At 40.0% G+C, this 18366-nt stretch overlaps 1 protein-coding gene across 1 annotated transcript in view; it reads left to right on the top strand.

Moving 5' to 3' along the window:
• Positions 1 to 18366, top strand: part of LOC113119128 (CMP-N-acetylneuraminate-beta-galactosamide-alpha-2,3-sialyltransferase 1-like) — a 134664-nt gene that overhangs the window by 54484 nt on the left and 61814 nt on the right. The window contains exon 2 of the mRNA XM_026288354.1: positions 3357 to 4075. Coding sequence (XP_026144139.1) covers positions 3794 to 4075 — 282 coding nt within the window. The 5' untranslated portion in view covers positions 3357 to 3793. The remainder of the gene's footprint in view (positions 1 to 3356; positions 4076 to 18366) is intronic.

The following is an 18366-nucleotide window of genomic DNA, read 5'->3' as shown; positions in this document are numbered from 1 at the left end:
GCGACTGAGAAAAACTGTAAACCCAGCCTCATCCACAAAAACAAGAATGTGGGTCGTTTTAAGTACTTCTAACTCCATGATTCTCTATGAAGAAACACAGAAAAAAAAATGTAACAGTAAATTTATTTTCTTATGGGTTTCTGAAACTTACAGTAAAGTAATACAGGCATCTTAGAAAAACAGGAAAACTCACTAAGTGCACACCAATGGTTTACCTGGAAATACTGGTACCGCAACGCCTTGACTCTTTCACTGTTCCTCTCAAATGGCACCTTATAGAGCTGTTTCATAGTCATCTGATGTCTTTTTAAAACTCTGTCTATGGTGGAAATGCTGACAGAATTTATATTTGCAAAGACATTATTGTCATTTATGATTGCACTTTGGATCTCTCTTAGCCTGATGGAATTGTTGGCTATGGCCATGTTGCAAATTTCTTGTTCTTGCAGTTGGTTAAATACTGCTGCTCTGCCACCAGCGCGAGGTTGTTGTGCAGTTCTATGGAATAAACAAATAGACTTGCATTTACCTTAACAATATTGTTGTTTATACTGTAAAAATACTTTACATACTGTAAAAAAAACAAAAAACATATTTACTTGTTTTCCCTACGAAAGGTTTGCACAATTGATGACACTGTGGACCTGTTTACATTAGGCTGTACTCTTCGACCAGCCTCTTCCATTGTAAAACCATGATTTATGACATGATCCACAAGTGTGGCTCTGATTTCATCAGAGACTCTGACTCTTCTATTTCCACCTCTTCCTCGATTATTTCTTCCTCTACCACCACCACGTATTCTTACACGCCTTCCAATTGCTCTTCCACGAACATGTTGCTGCAGTTCAGGGTTGTGAACGTCCTCCGTTCTCAAAAACTAGAGCAGTGATTGTGCTGTGGGCAATCTACACACACACACACACACACACACATATATATATATATATATATATATATATATATATATATATATATATATATAAAGAATATATATATATATATATATATATATATATATATATATATATATATATATATATATATATATATATATATATATATATACAGTATTGTTCAAAATAATAGCAGTACAATGTGACTAACCAGAATAATCAAGGTTTTTCGTATATTTTTTTATTGCTACGTGGCAAACAAGTTACCAGTAGGTTCAGTAGATTCTCAGAAAACAAATGAGACCCAGCATTCATGATATGCACGCTCTTAAGGCTGTGCAATTGGGCAATTAGTTGAATTAGTTGAAAGGGGTGTGTTCAAAAAAATAGCAGTGTGGCATTCAATCACTGAGGTCATCAATTTTGTGAAGAAACAGGTGTGAATCAGGTGGCCCCTATTTAAGGATGAAGCCAACACTTGTTGAACATGCATTTGAAAGCTGAGGAAAATGGGTCGTTCAAGACATTGTTCAGAAGAACAGCATACTTTGATTAAAAAGTTGATTAGAGAGGGGAAAACCTATAAAGAGGTGCAAAAAATGATAGGCTGTTCAGCTAAAATGATCTCCAATGCCTTAAAATGGAGAGCAAAACCAGAGAGACGTGGAAGAAAACGGAAGACAACCATCAAAATGGATAGAAGAATAACCAGAATGGCAAAGGCTCAGCCAATGATCACCTCCAGGATGATCAAAGACAGTCTGGAGTTACCTGTAAGTACTGTGACAGTTAGAAGACGTCTGTGTGAAGCTAATCTATTTTCAAGAATCCCTCGCAAAGTCCCTCTGTTAAAAAAAAGGCATGTGCAGAAGAGGTTACAATTTGCCAAAGAACACATCAACTGGCCTAAAGAGAAATGGAGGAACATTTTGTGGACTGATGAGAGTAAAATTGTTCTTTTTGGGTCCAAGGGCCACAGGCAGTTTGTGAGACGACCCCCAAACTCTGAATTCAAGCCACAGTACACAGTGAAGACAGTGAAGCATGGAGGTGCAAGCATCATGATATGGGCATGTTTCTCCTACTATGGTGTTGGGCCTATTTATCGCATACCAGGGATCATGGATCAGTTTGCATATGTTAAAATACTTGAAGAGGTCATGTTGCCCTATGCTGAAGAGGACATGCCCTTGAAATGGTTATTTCAACAAGACAATGACCCAAAACACACTAGTAAACGGGCAAAGTCTTGGTTCCAAACCAACAAAATTAATGTTATGGAGTGGCCAGCCCAATCTCCAGACCTTAATCCAATTGAGAACTTGTGGGGTGATATCAAAAATGCTGTTTCTGAAGCAAAACTAAGAAATGTGAATGAATTGTGGAATGTTGTTAAAGAATCATGGAGTGGAATAACAGCTGAGAGGTGCCACAAGTTGGTTGACTCCATGCCACACAGATGTCAAGCAGTTTTAAAAAACTGTGGTCATACAACTAAATATTAGTTTAGTGATTCACAGGATTGCTAAATCCCAGAAAAAAAAAATGTTTGTACAAAATAGTTTTGAGTTTGTACAGTCAAAGGTAGACACTGCTATTTTTTTGAACACACCCCTTTCAACTAATTGCCCAATTGCACAGCCTTAAGAGCGTGCATATCATGAATGCTGGGTCTTGTTTGTTTTCTGACAATCTACTGAACCTACTGGTAACTTGTTTGCCACGTAGCAATAAAAAATATACTAAAAACCTTGATTATTCTGCTTAGTCACATTGTACTGCTATTATTTTGAACAATACTGTGTATATATATATATATATATATATATATATATATATATATATATACTCCCAAAGTTGATTGGTTACATAAATGTTTAAATGGTTGATTCATATTAGAGGTAAGTTACGGACCGCAGCTCTGATTGGTTATTTTTTACCGTGAGCGATGGCGTTTCTGCAAATGGCAATAGGACACTGGGAGGAGCCAGAGGAGCTTGATTTTTACACAGATTATCTGTCTCATATTCTACTGTCAGGACATAATGACAGGTTTAATAAATATGTAAAAAATATTTTTTTTACAAAAGTTCCCTACAGCACCTTTAGTGTTTTGGGAAATAAAAAAATCATTTGAGAACTGAGCCAAATCAATTTAGAAAAACTGTAAAGTTTGTCTTGACAAACTTTTTTATCTAGTTGGTATTAAATGTTTGAGGAACACTATTTAAATCTCACAGTGTGTAATGGTGCTTTGTTGTAGTATTCATGTAGCTAAAAGCAAATACTAAATTAGATCATTGACAACATTTTTTGACAAAAAGTTTTTAGTTTTGTCATACAAGGTTGAATATTAAATAAAAGAGGCTTAATTTTAGGAAACGTATCTCAGCTATTAGGAAAAAAATCTAAATGTGTGCTGATATTTAGTCTTAAGTTATTTTGTGTTTGCTTTTCTAGGTAGATGATCACACAGACAAGATTATTATCAGGAGAGAGAAGACTAGCATCCTGATCACACTCTCCTGGATTGACCTGGATCCTGATCACTGTCCTCAGATGTTTGATATTTCCAGAAAGATCCTCCAGAAAAGATCTCAGAATGTTATGGAATTTTTCCGGAGAACATTTTAACGATTGAGGACTGTATGTTTTAGGGATTTTAATCTAGCAAGGATTTTTTTTCAGGGATTTGTTTCATTGTCTTGCCTCACAAACCATTGTAAGGTTCACATGTTCTACTTCACAATGTGGACACCTGCTGGAGAGTGAAGAATCACATAATTGCATATTTTCATTTTTCTCAATTATTTTTTTGTGGGAGAACAAAGAATACGTTATAAATCCCTCACTTCTCTTTGGATTCTTTTGGGGTGAAAGACAGACTCAAGCTTAAAATGTCTCGGTTCACCCAGAGGAAAATACGCACATTAACAGGACTTTTGTGTGCCATGACCTTCTCAATGTTTGTGTTCAGTTACACACTCAGAGAACCCTCGCTGTACTTCTTCAGGTCCGTGCTGGGCTTATCAGGAAGAACATGTTCCTGTCAACACTGTATAACTCACCTTGATGATGAAAATGATAGCTGGTTTATGGAACGGTTTAACCAATCCTTCCACCCACTGATGTCCAGGAAAAGCAGCACACTCCCAGACGAGACATACAGATGGTGGCAGGTTAGTCACATAACACTACTTACAGCAGAACAGAATTAGGTCTTTACAAGGGAGAAGATGAAAGTAGGGGACTTAGAGAAATACATTTTTAAATAAAAATTCTATTTAGAGAGGATGTTGTATTTTATTGAAATATTGTAAAGAGAAACCTTTTTTTCTTTCTTTAAAATAACATGCAGTCATTCATTCAAGATTGGCATGAAAGCACATCAAGGTTGCAACAGTGTGCATTAAAAACCATACATATGTCTGTAAAGTTTGTTCAAAATGTCTTTTATCCATCTAAAATGAATAAACACAGATTATTTCAGTGATATATCAACAGATATATCTGGAGCATGTTTCTCCTCTTTTGTTATTGCTATTGGCAAAGTACCCAGTGGGACCTTGTCCATGGGGAAAAGGAAACAAAAGAGTAAAAACTAAATTTAGTTCAAAACCAGGCACATACAATTTCAACAGACAGTTGGGGCTCCTTCTTGGCACCCTCAGAGGATAACTACACAATCTCCACTGCCAGTGGCTTTTGGGGTGCCGCATTTGCCGCGATTGGTAACATGTTTGGTTCTCTCCTGGCATGTGTCAGGACACTAAACATTTAACAATTTTCATCTGCTCAAGCAGAACATTAATGCCATCTTGTGCTTTAGCAAGGTATCTCTGGCTATAGCTAACATTAAGGTTACTATAATATAATAGGACTTCCTGTCAACCCTCCCTTTTTATTCTGGAATTCTTCCATATTCTACCATTCTATCCCGCTATAATCATGTTTATACATGTTACCATATTTATTTTATATTTTTAATCTTTCTATTAGTGAACGAACTCATCGCACACCTGTAAGTAATAGGTGCGTAGAAAAATAAGACCTGGTAGGTCGTGTCAACATATAAGGAACTCCCGCACACCATCATAACTTGAAAAATTACAATTGCAAGTTAAGATAGTTTGCGGGAGTTCCTTATATGTAATCTTTCTATTCAAAAATCCCACTGGGAGTATTTTATATGTTTGCTACATTTGCCTCCGACTCCCATAATTTGTATGGGCCAAACCTCATATGAATAATCACGTCCACAAATTCCAAGGTTGCCCAGTTTCCAGATCTTGTGTGAAACACATCTTTCTCACACAAATGACACGTACAAATTTCAACCCATTTTTCCCTCAACTTGTCAACCTACAGGTGCTGGTCATATATTTAGAATATCATCAAAAAGTTGATTTATTTCACTAATTCCATTCAAAAAGTGAAACTTGTATATTAAATTCAGTCATTACACATATTCTGATACATTTCAAATGTTTATTTATTTTAGTTTTGATTATAACTGACAACTAAGGAAAATCCCAAATTCAGTATCTCAGAAAATTTGAATATTGTGAACAGGTTCAATATTGAAGACACCTGGTGCCACACTCTAATCAGCTAATTAACTCAAACACTTGCAGAGGCCTTTAAATGGTCTCTCAGTCTAGTTCTGTTGGCTACACAAGCATGGGGAAGACTGCTGACTTGACAGTTGTACAAAAGATGACCATTGACACCTTGCTCAAGGAGGGCAATACACGAAAGGTCATTGCAAAAGAGGCTGCCTGTTCACAGAGCTCTGTGTCCAAGCACATTGATACAGAGGCGAAGGGAAGGAAAAGATGTCTTAAAAAAAAGTTTAGAAGCAATAGGGATAACCGCACCCCGGAGAGGATTGTGAAACAAAACTCATTCAAAAATGTGGAGGAGATTCACAAAGAGTGGACTGCAGCTGGAGTCAATGCTTCAAAAACCACTACATACAGACGTATGCAAGACATTCAGCTTCGCATTCCTTGTGTCTAGCCACTCTTAAACAACAGACAGCGTCAGAAGCATCTCGCTTCAGAAAGGACTGGACTGCTGCTATGTGGGCCACAGTTATGTGCTCTGACGAAAGTAAAATTAGCATTTCCTTTGGATATCAGGGTCCCAGAGTCTGGAGGAAGAGAGGAGAGGCACACAATCCTCGTTGCTTGAGGTCCAGTGTAAAGTTTCCACAGTCAGTGATGGTTTGGGGTGCCATGTCATCTGCTGGCATTGGTCCACTGTGTTTTCTGAGGTCCAAGGTCAACACAGCCGTATACCAGGAAGTTTTAGAGCACTTCATGCTTCCTGCTGCTGACCAACTTTATGGAGATTGCAGATTTCATTTTCCAACAGGACTTGGCACTTGGACACAGTGCCAAAGCTACCAGTACCTGGTTTAAGGACCATGGTATCCCTGTTCTTAACTGGTCAGCAAACATGCCTGAAAAAATGAATATAATAATATAATAATTGATACTTTTGCCCCTCCCCAATTCCAAACACACACATTTTCAAATTAATACCCACAATATTTATTTTAAAATCTTTTATATATCCCTCAATGGCATATTTAAGTCCTACATGAATGGTGGTCCTTCTGTGTACAAAATTTGTCAAAAATAGGTTTTCACTAGTGGTGGGCCGTTATCAGCGTTAACGTGCTGCGTTAACGCGAGACTCTTATCGGGCGATAAAAAAAAATATCGCCGTTAATCTATTCTCAAAGTTGGGTTGGGAGCTGGGTCTATACTAAGCAAGTGTGAGGGACCGAGAAGCCAAGAACAAGGAACACAAGCGTTGCGCAAACAAATGGGTCTTTATTTGAACCCCAAACAAAATAACTTTACACACTTACAACAAACATAAACAAACAGAAACCGAGATCAAAACAATTGGACAAAAACCAAACAAACAAACTAAAACTGACCTGCTCAAATGAACAAAGCAACAGTTTATAAAGGAAGGGATGGGCCCATTACAAATTAAGAGGGGAAACAATTTAACTTTACATACAACATATAACCTTACATGAATCAAAATCAAATCAAACAGAGATACATTGTAAATAAAGATAAGGAAAGCAAAATGTAATCAAATATCATAAATGTACAACTAAATAAATCAATTAATAAACACATCAACGTTCCTTCCTCCCCCCGGAAACTCCCAGTGAATGGTACGTCCAGACGGAACCAATAAGCTTAAATATGGTGTTCCTGCCAGACTCTTGTTTTTCGTCACACCAGGATGCGGCTGCAACGGACCATGGCTGAAGTTGATCACCGGTAAACTTACTCAAAATAGAAACAAATATAAATAACAGATACAACATAACTAATTTGTGTGCACTTCAAATCAGTCACAATGTATTGTAAATGTAAACTTATGCAAACCTAACAATAAATAGAGAATGAATGAATGAATTGTGTTTCCTGTGGTTACTTATGCGATCATACTGAAACAAATGAAAATGAATAAGTTTAAATAAAGCTCATTCTGAAATGAATGTCCTTTGTATAAATATATGTATGCATGTGTGTGTGCGCTGGATACATCCACTTTACCGCTCTTGTGCGGCCACCACTCGGGCCGTCACATTTCCCCCCCCTTCAGGAATCTCGCCAGTAGAGCGGGAGAGATAGTCAGCAGTAACGTTGACTTTTCCAGAAACGTGTTGTATCTTGAATCTGAAGGGCTGCATGGCGAGATACCATCTTGTAATCCTCCCATTAGAATCCTTCATTTTCTCCAACCACTGCAATGCTTTATGATCAGTCTCTAGGGTAAACTCACGGCCTAGTAGATAGTATCGTAGGGAATCCAACGCCCACTTTATGGCCAAACACTCTTTTTCCACCGTTGAATAACGTACTTCTCTCGGAAACAGTTTGCGACTAATGTAAGCCACTGGCTGTCGACTCCCTGGTGGTCCTTGCAATAGAACGGCTCCTACTCCCCTCTCAGAGGCATCAGTCTGTACAATGAAAGGACGACTAAAATCAGGATTGTGTAGCACAGCGCTGGTTGTCAAAGCTCCCTGGATGTCTCGGAAGGCTTTCAATCTCTCCTCAGTCCACTGCAATTGGTTCGGGCAACGTGCCCCCACCATGTCCGTTAATGGAGCAGCCCTACTGGAAAAGTTAGGGACAAAGCGATGGTAAAATCCAGCCATCCCCAAAAATGATCGCATGTCCTTACGTGTCTGGGGTACCGCACACCTCTCCAAAGCTTGAACTTTCTTCACCTGCGGTCGCACAACACCCTGGCCGATGACATAACCCAGGTATTCGGTCTCCTGTTTAGCTATAGCACACTTGGTGGGGTTGACCGTTAGGCCGGCATTCTGAAGATGCTGCAAGACTTCTGCGAGATGTTGCACATGTTCCTCCCAGGTGTTACTGTAAATGACAATATCGTCAAGGTATGCAGCAGCAAAAGGTAAGCCCCGTAACACTTGGTCAATTAATCTCTGAAACGTTGCCACGGCCCCATGAAGGCCAAAAGGTAACACCTTAAAATGGAAAAGGCCCCTTGGTGTTCTGAATGCAGTCAAGGGCCGTGAGGGTGGAGTCAGTGGAATTTGCCAATAGCCTTTAGAAAGGTCCATTGTTGGGAGATATTTGGATTGGCCCAAACGATCAATTAGGTCACTTATCCCGTCTTTTTTTGGCACAAGGACTATGGGGTGACACCACTCACTGTTCGAAGGCTCAATAATTCCCAAGTGGAGCATAAGGTCTACCTCTTCCTGCAAGGGCACCTGCAATCTTTCCGGTATCCTATAGCTCTGGCGTTTCACAACAGCATCAGGTTTCAGTATCACACCATGCTCAATCAAGTTGGTAAACCCAGGATATTCAGAAAATACCTTAGAAGTGAAGAGAACTTGTACTTGGGACTGCTGGGAAGCTGTTAGATGATCTAGCCCGATTTCTCCAGGAACTGGCTGTGGCAGATACTGCTCATCAGATTCTTCCTCTTCAACACAGCGAATCATCAGTGACTGTGCCTTTTCAGGACGAGGAACCCACTCTTTCAACAGGTTGACATGCAGAACCCGACTAGATCGATCTTGACCCGGCATACTGATTTCATAAGTTGTAGGACCCAGGCGTTTCTTGATTTCATAAGGACCCTGCCATTTCGCTAGTAGTTTACTCTCTCGACTGGGCAACATGACAAGTACCTTTGTACCGACCTCCAGGTCCCTTTCTCGAGCCAGAGGATCATACCACGTCTTCTGCTTTTCTCTGGCTTCTGCCAAATGATTCTGAGCCAAACCGGTCATCTTCTGCAAACGTTCCCTCATCTGTAGAACATAGGAAACAACACTGGTGGGCTCTTTTTCAGGACTCCCTTCCCACATCTCCTGGAGCAGAGCCAATGGGCCTCTGACATCACGGCCATACAACAGCTCGAAAGGAGAAAAGCCTGTGGAAGCCTGAGGGACTTCCCGATAAGCAAATAGAAGATAGGGCAACCATTGATCCCAGTCTTGACCAGTCTCACTGACAAACTTCCTCAACATCTGCTTCAAAGTCTGGTTGAATCGCTCAGTCAACCCATCCGTTTGGGGATGATAAGGAGTAGTACGCAGACTCTTAATTCCTAAGAGCTGGTAAACCTGCTTCAACAAGGTAGACATGAAATTAGTGCCCTGGTCGGTTAGAATTTCTGCAGGAAATCCGACCCTGGAAAATAACTGGACCAAGGAAGTAGCTACAGGTTTCGCCTTCACAGATTTTAATGGAAATACCTCTGGGTATCTGGTGGAGTGGTCCGTTATAACCAGCATGAAACGGTTCCCTGAGCGACTCCTCTCCACAGGTCCAATGACATCCATTCCGAGCCTCTCAAACGGAGTATCAATAATAGGAAGAGGTTGTAGTGGTGCCTTTGACGGACGTCTGAGGGATACCTTCTGACAAACAGGACAGCTTTTACAAAATTGGGCCACATCTACTTTCAAACCAGGCCAGAAAAAACACTTCTTGATTCTTGCAGTGGTCTTGTTTTTCCCCAGGTGGCCAGCCCAAGGAATCGAGTGACTCAGATGTAACACCATCTCTCGAACACACTGTGGAACCACAAGTTGTTTCTGGTCTCTGATCTCCCGATAGAGTATTCCCTTTGTGATCCCATATCTGGCTGTATTGTCATCTATAGGCTTCTCTCTTACCTCTGCAGCTCTAGCAAAGCACTCCGTGAGACTAGCATCTTCCTGCTGCATCTGAACGATATTGGTGGGCATCTGGAAGTTCACAGGTAAGTCACAGGCTAAATCTTCACTCTCTGTATGAGCAGCATATTTTACCTTTTCTTGCCTTTTTTCTCTTCTGGACTTTCTCCTCTTCGACACCCCGGTTTCAATCTCTGCATTGAAGAAAGGTAAAGTACTTAGTGTGTGTTCAATCCCCTCTGACTGATTCGCCTTTGCTCTGGTCACCACCACATTACACTGTCGAGCCGGGTACAACAACTCCAGCAGCACTGGTATATCTTGACCCAGAATCACAGGGAAAGACAAGTTATCAGCAACCCCCACTTCCACCAGGTAAGTCTGTTCTTCGATTTTAACATAAACATTGGCGGTTGGTAACAGTCTCTCATCTCCATGTACACAGGAAATAGGCAATTTTTTGACTGTACTGATCAAAGAGGGTGATATGAACTTTCTTCTTACCAGAGTCTGATCACTGCCGGTGTCAATCAAAGCAGTCAATTTCTCACCATTTATCTCCACATTTGTAGTTTTCAAAGAGCTTGGGGATTTGGTTCCCTCCCTCCTTGGCACAAAACATAGCTGTGTAAGCTGAGCGGAGATCTTCGGACAATTTGGCTTAGTGTGCCCTTCTTGACCACACAGGTAACATATGGGAGGTCGTTTAGGAGCAAAATTCAATTTGGCTGAAGTAGGATTCCTCATGTAGGGCTTACCGGACCCCTCCGACTTCCTCTGCTGAAAGTGAGGCATGTCGAGAGAACGGCGGTCATTGACAGGTTTCCAAGCCCACGGCTTACTCTTTCCTCTGGCTGCAACAAACACATCCGCCAAAGACGCTGCTTCCGCTGCGGTTCTAGGATCTCGCTCTCGAATCCACACCTGGAGTTCAGGGGACAGCATTCTAAGATATTGCTCCAGAATGATGATTTCACTCACCTCTTCCACTCGTTTCCTCTTAGGCTGGATCCACTTTCCAAAGAGTTCTTTGAGCCGGTTATAAAGTTCTATGGGACTCTCCGATGGATCTACGGATAAGGAACGGAACTTTTGTCGATAAGTTTCGGCATTGACATCATATTTCTTTAATATAGCATCTTTCACTTTATCATAGTCAGTAGACTCGTTCACATCCATATGGACATAAGCTGCTCTTGCTTTACCAGTCAGCAAAGGGATTAAATGCCAGACCCAATCAGTTTTAGTCCACCTACAAGCAACAGCAATCCTTTCAAAAGTAACAAGGAAGTGTTCCACTTCATCAGTGTCACTCAGCTTCTCCAATCGGGGTATCTGAGATAATGGTGGGCCTATATTGTTCCCAACCTGATTAAAACTCTGCTGATGAACTGCAGCCTCTGAGTTGCCATCAGAATCTAAATGATCCACATCGGGCCTTTCCCGAGACTCCCGGTCAACATCAGGTAAGTGAAGGTTGGGAGAGGTGCGTGCTTGGACCTCTATTTGCAGAAGACCAAACTGGTGCTGGAGAGCCTTAAACCGTCGCTCCTGATCCACCTGCTCCTGCTGTCTTGCAGTCTCCCGGCCTTCCGTCCTGGCCATATGGGTTCGAAGCAGATTTGCCAACTCAGTCACCGAAACGTCTCTGTCTCCCATTGCCTCGCCTCCTTCAGCTCCTTCCACCATGTCCTGGTCCTCCTCACCCTTTTCTTCCTCTTGCTGCAAGGGCGGAGCCTTAGGCCCACCTCTCTTTGAGGTACGGCTCATTAACCGGGGAAAAAAAAACAGCCTCGAGGGGCAGAAAAGAACAAAACACCGCTTTGTGTCCTTGACTGACTGAAGAATCCCACCGCTGCCACCATATGTGAGGGACCGAGAAGCCAAGAACAAGGAACACAAGCGTTGCGCAAACAAATGGGTCTTTATTTGAACCCCAAACAAAATAACTTTACACACTTACAACAAACATAAACAAACAGAAACCGAGATCAAAACAATTGGACAAAAACCAAACAAACAAACTAAAACTGACCTGCTCAAATGAACAAAGCAACAGTTTATAAAGGAAGGGATGGGCCCATTACAAATTAAGAGGGGAAACAATTTAACTTTACATACAACATATAACCTTACATGAATCAAAATCAAATCAAACAGAGATACATTGTAAATAAAGATAAGGAAAGCAAAATGTAATCAAATATCATAAATGTACAACTAAATAAATCAATTAATAAACACATCAACGTTCCTTCCTCCCCCCGGAAACTCCCAGTGAATGGTACGTCCAGACGGAACCAATAAGCTTAAATATGGTGTTCCTGCCAGACTCTTGTTTTTCGTCACACCAGGATGCGGCTGCAACGGACCATGGCTGAAGTTGATCACCGGTAAACTTACTCAAAATAGAAACAAATATAAATAACAGATACAACATAACTAATTTGTGTGCACTTCAAATCAGTCACAATGTATTGTAAATGTAAACTTATGCAAACCTAACAATAAATAGAGAATGAATGAATGAATTGTGTTTCCTGTGGTTACTTATGCGATCATACTGAAACAAATGAAAATGAATAAGTTTAAATAAAGCTCATTCTGAAATGAATGTCCTTTGTATAAATATATGTATGCATGTGTGTGTGCGCTGGATACATCCACTTTACCGCTCTTGTGCGGCCACCACTCGGGCCGTCACAGCAAGCTATGATGACTTTCACCTTGATATTTTATATAACCGACTGGTTGAGGCCAGCCTAACGGACAGCGACACTGAACCGAGCTTTCTTCTGCAAAATTCTCCTCAAAGTCTCTCCTGCACCGGAACAAACAAATACAAATCGCAGTTTGAAACAAACAACAAAATGTGAAAGAGCCCGATTCAGTACTCGCGGTGTTCTGGTGTTCAGGGCTCACGCAGAGAAAGGCATCTCGAGACGTAAAAAATAAGCGTTTTCAAGTGTTTTGATCAAAACACTTGAACATCGAATTTGCTTATTTTTGCTCTAGTGCAGACAAATACATACGAAATATGTCAAAATATCCACCTTCGAAATTATGGTCGAAAAAACTGTCAGTTATTTCTTAAGTGAAAGTAAACTGTTGAGGAAAAAAATAGGATGTGTATTATATTGGATGCGTTCATCGTCTCTTAAAGTGACCGCGCCTAATTTAGCTACTGGCTGCTGTAATGTTAATCCAAGAAAATGAAAATGAAAATCACTCACTGCTCTTGACTACTTTGTAGTTTTAACAGTCTAATCAAAAATTATTCAGACACCAGATATATTTTTTGATATATATAGCAAAACTGTAATAATGTGAGAAATGTTGAAGGTGTCTGAATAAATGTTGGTTTCATTGTATATTTAATTTTTACATTGAAGACTATCCAGTGCTTTTTTACATTTAATTATTTAGTTTCTGTACCTTGACACCTAAAAATTTGAAAAAAAAAAACTTAAAGGGGGGGTGAAATGCTATTTCATGCATACTGAGTTTTTTACACTGTTAAAGAGTTGGATTCCCATGCTAAACATGGACAAAGTTTCAAAAATTAAGTTGTACATTTGAAGGAGTACTTCCGGTTTGTCACAAGTTTCGGAAAGTTTTTTTCGAGTATGGCTCTGTGTGACGTTAGATGGAGCGGAATTTCCTTATAAGGGCACGTCTGCCGGAAGAGTGCGCGCTCCCGTATAGCAGAGCACTGAGAGCACAACAGACTTCACTGATCAGAGCGAGAGCGTCGCGAAATGTCACAAAAGGAGTGTGTTTTTGGTTGCCAGGGCAAGACAACCCTGCACAGATTACAAAAAAAAAACAGCAATAAGGGACCAGTGGATGGAGTTTATTTTAACAGAGCATCAACGGAGTTGTGCAAGTATTTTTGTTTGTTCCCTGCATTTCGAAGATGCTTGTTTTACAAACAAGGCCCAGTTTGACGCCGGATTTGCACATCGTTTATTTCTTAAGGATAATGCAATCCCAACGAAAAAGGGTCACGATCGTGTGTTGGAACCGCAGGCGGTGAGTAAAACTGCTTAAAATATCTCTGCCTCCTTGTTAGTGTGTCTGCCTCACCTGCCGGAGCCCCGCTCGGAGCGAGTCGTTGCTGCTGCTGCTTTCGTTCAGTTTCAGCCTTCACAGCTGTCACAGCTTCCAAACGCTCTCAACTCAAAAGCTTACTCGCGTTTGTGATTCTTTAGCTCCGCCCACACGTCACGCCTCCAGCCGGTCTTGTTTTTCCGGGAAAAATCGGTACAGACTATCTTTCTCTTATGAATATAATAAAACTAAAGACTTTTTGGAGTTATGAAGGATGCAGTACTACTCTATAGGTACTTAAGATTTTAAATAAAAATAAACGAACATACAAATTAGACAATTTCAAACAGGGCCCACTGCTACAACCTTCACCGGGTCCCCGCTTGTGCAATGTGGAATTAGTTTACAGCTTTTTCAAGCAGTTTGTGATGCATTTTGGAAACAGGAGATGTACATTTCTAATGCACCATCTAGCTTGATAAACCCCTTCTCAAAAACTTACTGTTTGTCAATTTTATTTGGGTAACACACATATTCTGAATGCCTTCGGCAGAATTTGAATGAGCCATTTTAATCTAGATTAATCTAGATTAATTTCAAGATCACAGTGAGATTAATATAGATTAAAAAAATATAATCTATGCCCACCTCTAGTTTTCACACTGACAGCTGTCATTGTAAGACAGATAGCTAATCTGTTTTTTTTTTTACGAGTTTACAACAGTAACTAAGGGTGATGGGGCTTACTGATAGGTCAACAGTGTCATAAATAATTATGCTGCACTGACACAGCCATTTCCTAAATGTTTAAATCCTTTAGAACTATGCTGTATGGTGCCCGAGAAGTGCAGAACAAATCACAATTCTAAAAACAAAATAACAAATTACAAATGGAAATGCAAATCTAAAAAACTAAATAATAATCCCAAAAACATTATAAATCAGGAGTCAAGTCAGATATCACAACAACAATTCCCAAAACAAAATAATGGTGCGAAATCCAAATATTGCCTTCTGTATATGTTTATAGTATAATAATATCACTGAAAAAATTGAAATAAGATCTACACTGCATTTATTATTACTTTGTTATAATTGTTAACTAAACCAGTGGCATTTGAAACATTTGTTTGGGTCAGATGAATGAATGAAATAAAAATCTTTATAATGCCAAAAAAGTAAATTTTTAGTAATCCTGAAGATATTGATGAGCTTGTTCAGGTGTACTTGAGAAAGTTTGAAGCTAAACTCTGTAGGACCGCGGCTCTCTATGTCCGAACTTCAAATATTCTAGAAGCTCATAATTTGTGTACAGTTCTAAGGTCTGAAGAGACTCAGATGAAATCTTATTGGAGTGAAGCCGGTCAGTTGAACAAGACATTTTGCAGTGCTTGAGTGTTGTTGTTTCTACTACAAATGATCATTCATATTCAGAAAATAGAACTGAAATTAACATTTATTACAAGATGATTAGTTCAAATCATTTATCCAGTCATGTATTTGGTCATTGAGAATTTTAATTTTTTTATTATTTTTTTAAATCTTGCATCTGCATCTTTAGTTAAGTGTCTACATTTAATGATAATCAAACAACAAAAGACTCTTGGTAGAGTGGAATTTATATATTTTCTAAGAATATATATAGTGTAAATTCTTCCACACCATCACATTCACATCAAACAAAGAGTCAAGTCAAGTCAAGTCACCTTTATTTACATAGTGCTTTTAACAATACTGATTTTGTCAAAGCACTTTACAGTATTAAATTAGGGCTGTCCTCGACTAAGGATTTTCATAGTTAAATCAGAATTTTTCAAATCTTGCCAAAATTGCATTGATAATCTAACCATATGTTTGGGGGCGGAGTAAAATACATTAACAAGAGTCATGTGTTACAGAGGAGGTTCCTGTACCGCCTCCCTTGCACTACCAGAGGGAGCCATCGCATTTCCCACAAGGCCTCACACCTGGGCCTAATTACACTTGCACCTGCACCTCATTTCCACACTCATATAAGCTGCTCACACACACACACTCATTGCGAAGTCTTGATTTGCCCTGGCTGTCAGTTCTGAGCATTATTACCCGTGTTTTGTTTTATTCTCTTGACCCTGGACTGTTTCACATTATTGATTGTTCTCTGCCTGCCTCGACTTTCTGCCTGATTACCCGACTCTGTCTCTACCTCGCCCCCATTGTTCAGTTTGCTGTCGTTTGACCCCGTCTGTTTGACTATCCCAAATAAAGAGCTGCAAATGGATCAAACTCCGTCTGGTTCTTCACAACATCAACAGACATTCGACATTCATAATTACTGATGTTAACACAAAGGGAAAATGTGTAATGAACACCTTGCAGATACAGTATAAACAGGGTAAATAATGTTTTATGTTTGGATGAACAGATAGCTAACACTTAAAGTTCATCGAAAAAATTAAATTATGTCCTTAATAACTCACCCTCATGTCATTCCAAACTTGTGAGACCTCCATTTATCTTTGGAACACAGTTTATGATATTTTAGATTTCGTCCAAGAGCTCTCAGTCCCTCCATTGAAACTGTGTGCACAGTATACTGTCCATGTCCAGAAAGGTAATAAAAACATCATCAAAGTAGTCCATGTGACATCAGAGGGTCAGCTAGAATTTTTTGAAGCATCAAAAATAGCAAAAACTACGACTTTATTCATCATTATCTTCTCTTCCGTGTCTGTTGTGAGAAAGTTCAAATCTCTGCTGTGTGATATCAGGTTCGCGAATGAATCATTCGATGTAACCGAATCTTTTTGAACCAGTTCACCAAATCGAACTGAATCGTTTTAAATGGTTGGCGTCTCCAAAACGCATGAATCCACAAATGACTTAAGCTGTTAACTTCTTTTTAATGTGGTTGACACTCCCTCTGAATTAAAACAAACCAATATGCTGTAGTAAATAATTTACTCAAACAGTACACTGACTGAACTGCTGTGAAGAGAGAACTGAAGATGAACACCGAGCCGAGCCAGATAATGAACAAGATTGACCGATCAAGTTTCCATTGATCTTCTTGAACAAGGTCACCGTTGATCTTCATGAGCACAGTCAAGTAACCAATGATCTTCATGAGTCAAGTCACCATTAACCTCCGTGAGTTAAGTCAAGTCACAGTTGATCTTCATGAAACCAGTCAAATCACCACAGATCTACCATAGCTTCGTCACGTCTCAGCTGAACTTCCAGAGCCTTGTCATGTCTCAGCCAAATTTCCAGAACTCTCGTACTATCCTGTCATGGCCATGGAGGACATCATTCCTCCTGTTTTGCTTACCTTCATTCACACACGCACACTCATACAGCTGATTACTATTATCTCAGCGCTCACACTAATCATTCCCATTCATGTTTCTCCTCCTCTCTCGCAGCTGTTTCCCTTTAGAATCAACACTTACACTGATTATCTCTCACCTGATCCTTTTCTCTCTCTAATTCCCTCGGCTACTTCTAGTCACTGTTTGCTCTTTCTTTTGTCGGATTATTGTTGAACGTTGAGTATACGCTCTGTTTTTCAGTTACGACCTCTTCAGCATTTTTTCATCTGGAGTATACCCTAGCCTTGTCTTGTTTTTTCCTGTCCTGTAGTTACGTGGATAAGAGCCAATCACTCACCTTTGTTCTCTGCCCAGTTCACCTCCAACCAGTGGACTGTCACTCACCTGCCATCTGCGAGTGGTTAGCACCGGGCGCAAGGGCGGAGAGCTGTTGTGACTCTTTGATACCCTGTTTTTGGACTCCGGTTCCTGACCTCTGCCCATCAAGGATCCTCTTTTATTTAATCACAGATCTGCGTCTGCTGACGGCAGTCTCCTTGGTTGAAGTTATAAGTCAATAAACTGTACTGCATAACCTCTGCTTTTGGGTCCTCTGTTCAGAACTCTGACAGTTATTAAGCCTCTCATAAAAAAACCACTACTTGACCCAAAGAACTTGTTAATTATAGACCAATCTCGAATCTCCCTTTTCTGTCCAAGATACTAGAAAAGGTGGTATCCTCACAATTATATTCCTTCTTAGAGAAAAATGGTATATGTGAGGATTTCCAGTCAGGATTTAGACCATATCATAGTACTGAGACTGCTCTCCTTAGAGTTACAAATGATCTGCTCTTATCATCTGATCGTGGGTGTATCTCTCTATTAGTTTTATTGGATCTTAGTGCTGCGTTTGACACAATTGACC

This window comes from Carassius auratus, chromosome 19 (genome assembly GCF_003368295.1).
Source record: "Carassius auratus strain Wakin chromosome 19, ASM336829v1, whole genome shotgun sequence".
Lineage (NCBI taxonomy): Eukaryota > Metazoa > Chordata > Actinopteri > Cypriniformes > Cyprinidae > Carassius > Carassius auratus.
The sequence above is the reverse complement of the archived record's forward strand: the minus strand, read 5'-3'. Positions and strand labels throughout refer to the sequence as shown.